Source organism: Chinchilla lanigera, unplaced genomic scaffold (genome assembly GCF_000276665.1).
Source record: "Chinchilla lanigera isolate Chin_1 unplaced genomic scaffold, ChiLan1.0 scaffold00083, whole genome shotgun sequence".
In the NCBI taxonomy this organism is placed as follows: Eukaryota; Metazoa; Chordata; class Mammalia; order Rodentia; family Chinchillidae; genus Chinchilla; species Chinchilla lanigera.
This window is the reverse complement of record NW_004955484.1, coordinates 7982334-7988333: the sequence shown is the minus strand read 5'-3', so window position 1 is coordinate 7988333 and position 6000 is coordinate 7982334. Positions and strand designations below refer to the sequence as shown.

Here is a 6000-nt window from a genome sequence, read left to right as displayed (position 1 = left end):
CAAAAGAACATTCTATGTCCTGTGCTTGGGGAGAATGACCCTCACAGAATCTGTCACCTCGACTTTCTTGCCCTCAAGCTTGTGGGTAAAGGGCAGGAGAGAGATGCTGGATATTGTTTTCCTTTTTTTTTTTTTTTTTTTTTTTGGTTTTTTTCCGGTACCAGGAATCGAGCTCAGGACCTTGGGCTTGCCAGGCAGGAGCTGTGCCGCTGAGTTAAATCCCCAGCCCCAGGGCACTGTTTTCCTGCAACCTCCTGGGGATGTTTAATCCTCAACTACAGCTGCACGGAGGGGCATGCTTAAGCTCCTCCCCCTCCCATGACGGCATTTCCTCCCTTAGCCCTTCAGTCTCGAAGTAGCAATGCCTTCCTGGTGTTACTGGGTTTGGTGCCTCAACACCCCAGTTGGTTACTTGAACTCTGCCGTTTCTCTAGTCCTTCCCATGAGGACTTGAACCATCAGGCTGGATCTTGTTCCTGCTGGACCGACTTCCAACCCTACCTGCTGTTGGTGAACCTGTACTTTCCTGTCTTTGTTCTTTCACGCAGCGCGCATAAGCATCTACGGCATTGCAGTATTTACTGCACTCAATTGCTTACTTTGTTCTACCCCTCCCCCCCCACACACACTCAAGAAAGTCCAGTTCAAGAGTGCCGGGATGTTTGTCTATTTTGTTCACCATTATGTCCCCTGTGCTTGGTACCTAGCAGGCTGTGAGCAAACTTAATTGAACTTCAAATCTGAACTTCATTCAGTTAAAATGAATGAATGAGTGAAAGACTGACCAGGGGAGCTATGGAGAAGCTAGCGCTGCGGGCCAAGTCGCAGGCAGAAGAGCTGACTCTCCATTTCTCCCCCCCACACCCGCTGAGCGCCGGGGAAAGAGACGGAAATGAGCGCGGCTGCACAGCCCTCCAGCCGGGTGTTTACTTAATTAGGGCCTGTATCCCGAGGCTCATTTGTGTTTAACTGTCCGCCTAATGGCTCGGCTGGCTCCGGGCCGGCTGGGGGATCCTGCGAGGCAAGGATAGACCCGGCCACCCTGTCCCACCTGGGCCTGTGCAGTTCTGCAACCTCTCCTTGGATGGGACTCCCAGCAGTACTTGGGGGGGCAGAGCTCTCCATCTGCCTCAGGCTTTGCCTGATGTCCACCTTCCACCTCCCACTTCTGGGACCACACTGTGCCGCTGGATTGCTGGATTTACCCTCAGCCGTGAAATTGAAGGATTCCGATGCTTTCCACCCTCATGCTTGAGGGATGCGGGAGCACTAGACAGGAGAGAATCACTGGCCAGGCAGAGAAGGCCAAATGACCCGGATCTTGGAGCAATAGTACCAGGCAACACTGGGCCCTTATACTGTGCCAGGTATTGAATGTAGTGTTTTTTTAAAAAACATGTTCATTTGTTTAATCTCCCCTAGTAGTATTAATTCGTTTAATCGTAGTATAGTGCTTTGGAGGATAGGTGTCATTCACAGCACCATTGACAGTTGGGGAACTGAGGTAAGTGGTCGGCCCTAGGTTTGAAAGCAGGAGGGGCAGGCCCCAGAGCTGGTGCTAGCGAAGAGAAGACTCTGGTCACGGAACTAGGACCCACTGTTTAGCCACAGGCCTGGTGGTGGGAAGGTGGGGTCAGTTACCAGGTCAGTCCTTGAAGGCCACAGAGTCTATAATTAAACAGCGCAACTCTGAAAGGTTGAAGCAGGAGGGTTGCAAGTTCAAGCCCAGCTTGGGCAACGTAGCCACTTAGCAGGACCCTATACCAAAATAAAACTTTTTTTAAAAAGGAAGGGAGTTGGGATGTAGCTCAGTATGAAGGCCCTGGATTCAATCCCTCCTTCTGCAAAGACAAACAAAAACTGAGAAACAGTTCACTCCCCCTTCAAACCCTTAAATGTGAGCTGGGGAGAGGAGAGGGGAGAGGAAGAAGGAACATCCTGGGGTTCTTAAGGCAGCCAGGGAAGGCAAGTTGGGCCCAGGGAACCAGGGCCTGGGACTGTCCGCAAAGCTCAGCGTGGTGGGGGAAGGGAATTCGGGATGGAGCGACTGAGCCCAGGGCCTATTTGTGCGCCTGGAAGAGGAAAGCGAAGTCCAAGGGAGTGCAAAGAGTAACTAGGGAACCATTTCATCTCCGTAGTTTTATCTTCAGGGAAGGGTGTGGGAGAGCTGCCATCAAAAGCACAATCGCGCTTATATAGTTATTTCCAACCAATAAAAACTGGTTTTGAAGAACTGCCATTACTTACACTTTACATAAAGTTGAGAAAGCGTTACTTCGGGGGCGGGGGGCGCTGGAGATTATGGGGCGCATAACTAATAACCATCTCATAACTAATCCCCTGTCTCAAACCCTGGGCACTACTGCGGCTTCCCAACTCCGCTGCCTTCTTCCCTAGCCTCCATTTGTTCAGCTCGGAAACGTGCTGAGCGATTCTCCAAGTTGTATCAGATCTGTAACGAGGTCCTCGGGGACCCACGTCCAGTGTGAAATTCCGGGTCCTCCTGGCAGGCGGGCATGGGAAGTGGAGAAAGAGGCCGAGGGCAGCCTGCGCTGTAGCCGGGTGTGGAGGTCACGCCCGGCCTCCACCAATCTCTGAACCGCAGAACGCCTCCAGGAGCACGAACCGGCAGCCTCTGTTTTCAGCTGGGTTCAGATTTGTTTTTTCTCCCCCTTCTCCCGTAGCCGCTAGGCAAGGAAACGTTTGTCCTTCTGTGGTGAGGAGGCTGAGGAGTGGAATGGGTTTCTTTCCCCTTGCAACCTAGAACCTGCGAGATGGGATGAGTCTCTGCCCGGAGCAGCTCTGACTCTGCGGGAACCCGGGAGAACACGGCGGCTTCTGCACGCCCGCCGCGGCCCCACCTGCGAGGGGCGGGCCTAGTGACGCCGAGCCAATCAGCACCTGCCTGGGCTCACCTGGCCTCCTCCTTCGGGCTCCTGCAAGTCGCGGTGCTCAAAGGGGCGCGAGAGCTTAGCTGTGCACGGTTCTGCGCCCGCGGCAGCTTTTGCACCTCGCGCTCTCCAGCCATGGGTTTCCTCAGTGGACCTCTCGCGTCCTTCTTCCTCTTCCTCCCCCAGGTACTCCTCTGCCCAGCCCTCGCCTAGCCGATCTGCTCCCTGGAGGGCGGGTGGGGTCCGCGCGTGGCGGTAGCGTCGGGGACAGCGCGGGGCTCCAATCCTTGCGGTCAGTGTGTTCCCGGAGGCTCGGTAAGGACTCCCCAGGATGGGGTCTGTAGGGCCACGCAAGTCAGTAACCGGCCTCCCTCTTCCCCCCTCGGGCCTCAGGCACAGGTTTGCTGGCTGCTATGCGCAGCCTCTCAGCCTTGCCGGGCGGGCTTCGGGGAGGCTGGAGTGACCTTGGAGACGGGAGCTGGAGAGGTGCAGCCGGGCTCGGCGCTGGAGCAAGGTAAGACCACCCCCCTCTCCCGAGCCGGCCCGGGTGGATCCGCTGTGCGGGGGTCCGCACGCGGTCCGCTACGTTGTAGCCCGCGCGAGCGGTGGCCAGGCTTGTGCAGGGGACTTTGGGCACCGTCTCAGATCCCGGGAAGGCGCGGAAAGCACATCTCAGGGGCTGTGGTGGCGGTGAGAGGCTGACCGAGAAGCCTGGACAGCGTAGCGCCCTCTGAAGTCCGGCCCTTCCTTGCCCCGCAGCCCCTGCTTGCCTTGACCCCTCGCGGTCGGGCGGCTGGGGCCCCTCACCCTGCCCCGACGCGGAAAGCTGCCTCCGGTTGGCCCCAGCGGAGGAATGCGCCGTGCACATTCCTCCCCCAACCCCCGCGCAGGTGTGGGGATGAGCGGTGCCCCGGGCAGCCCCCTTCGCCTCTGTCGGGCCCCTTTGTGAACCGTGCTTTGTGTCTCCGACTGACAGACCGGGTCTGTTTCTCTTCTCCGCGCCCCCCTCTCCGCCCCCTGCCCGCCCCCCTTCTTCCCGGGCGGCTGGAATGCTCTCTTAACCCTGCCCTTCCCGGAGGGCCTGCGCCCCTGCTGCCTGCAAATAGCCTGGCACACCTGCGCTGGGGCCATCTCGCAAGGGGGGACACCCTTGTCCTTCAGCGCCTTGAGAATGGGACGTTAGTGAACTCGGGTGGCGGCTGGTGTCCCAAGCCATCAAGCCTTGGGCTATGGGGAGGATGAATGAGAGAGATCAAAGCACATTTTTGATCTTTCAGTTACTCACTTAACTCCCTCAAGTTCAAAAACTTGAGAGTGGGGCGTCATTCTGGTGCAGAGAACCAGTGTGTCATGAGACCCAGGCAGCTGTGGCCGGGGGAGGTCTCTTTCTTTCCGAGTGGAGAGGACAAGGGCAGTTCTTACAAGGCATCAAACTCAAGTTCTTAAAGGGGTGTAATCCGGGATCCTTGGGTGGAGTTCAGAAAACTTCTGTATGCATTTTGCTGGGGAGGAGATCTGTGGTTTACCTGCCTTTTAAAACATTAAGGACCGTTGCCACCTAGCATTTTTGTAGTGCTCCATCAGCACGCTGCTTATCCTAGGCTTGGTCCAAGTGCCCACAGCTTGAACGTGGGGTTTCGATACCTAAGGGACAGAATAGCACTTCTTTGTTTCTCCAAAAGAGGATTGAGGGCCACAAGTCTGAAAGCCCTTTTTTTATTTTTAAAATTCTTTTCCCAAATAACTCTGCAGATTGACAAAACAATTAACACCCAGGCAAAGCCAGGCTCCTTAAAACCATGGCTGTAGGGAGCCGAGCAGAGGCATTAAGAGGCCATGCCTCATAAACTTTAAATTCTTGCACATGGGTTTATTACTGGCTGGCTAACAAACTGCAACGGAGCCAATCTGTAAAAATGTTAACTCAGGCTGGGCCCCAAATCCAATTCCGGCTCCCCGAGGAAGCTTTATTGCTAACCAGACTCTGGCAAAACTATACCCCTACTTCCCGCTTCTCAAATTCTCTGTTGGAGTCTGAGAGTGGACTGTGGTTTTGAGCGTTGTTACTGCCTTATCTTTCTTACTGAAGTAGAAAACGCCAGATTAGCTGTTACTTGGCTGGGCTCGAGGTTGTTGAGGGGAAGCAGTGATCGGGTTTTCGATTTCATGGTTGAGTTGGTGAGTGCTTCCCGGTGACGTCAGGCGTTTTAAGCCTTTTGAGGAAATTCAGCTTTCTCGGATGTCTGGTTCATGGTTGTGAAAACAGCAGCTTGTGCCAAGGACACACCTGGGTTATAAAACAAAGTATGGGTTAATCTGCTGGCTCACCCTGAGTCTCCCTGAAAACGTGACTGGGTCTTAGAACAAGCTTTGGTGAAAAGTCTACCACTTGTTTTTAAGTAGAAGCAAGTTTCTGGACCCTGTTGGTGCCAGTAAATGCAGGGTTCCCAAGCCACCAAGTGTGGTGGTTGGTGCCTGTAGTCCCAGCTACAGGCCAGAGGCTAATGCAGAAGGATTGCTTAAACCCAAGCCATTATTGAGCAGATAATGGGACCCTTTTTAAAAATATACTTAAAAGTTCAAAATAAATACACTGAAACACCTAAACAAAACAAATGGGTATTCTCCTTCTTGGTCTTCATCTGCTGATACATTTCTACCTCCCACTTCGGCTTCCCATTTTTGAAACTTGCCCCCACCGCAGCCTGGTTCCAGCCAGGTTGGAAGGGTTATCCTGTGGGCACATGCGAACTCTCACATTTGGCCAACCCCAACAGCAGATTCCATACGACACAGAACAGTCGGCCTTGTTGTTTGCCCCTGGGTTATGAATATTACGATGCCTATGAAGTTGAGCTCAAAGACATGATCTGACATAATTAATGCCTTGTTTGTACGGGCATCTTCCTCTTCAAAGCCCTTCTACAACTCTGAGCTTGAGTTTGCTTTATCCTCCTAACATTCTCTTGAAGCAGGTGAGGTAAATATTAAACAACGTCGGCTCTTAATCTCCGATGGAACTTCAGAAACCCTGTAGCCTAGCCCTGCCAGAAGTTTTAAAGGTGGAGAAACAGAGACACGTCTAGGTTGAACAGCTCATAAACTTCCT

The 6000-nt window shown here is 53.8% G+C and overlaps 1 protein-coding gene across 1 annotated transcript in view; it reads left to right on the top strand.

Moving 5' to 3' along the window:
* Window positions 1-2915: 2915 nt before the first annotated feature.
* The window catches only part of Cdh3 (cadherin 3, type 1, P-cadherin (placental)), a 47572-nt gene continuing 44487 nt past the window's right edge, over window positions 2916-6000 (top strand). Inside the window, exons 1-2 of the mRNA XM_013503938.1 lie at window positions 2916-3077; window positions 3285-3405. Of these exons, the coding sequence (XP_013359392.1) occupies window positions 3027-3077; window positions 3285-3405 (172 nt within the window). The 5' untranslated portion in view covers window positions 2916-3026. The remainder of the gene's footprint in view (window positions 3078-3284; window positions 3406-6000) is intronic.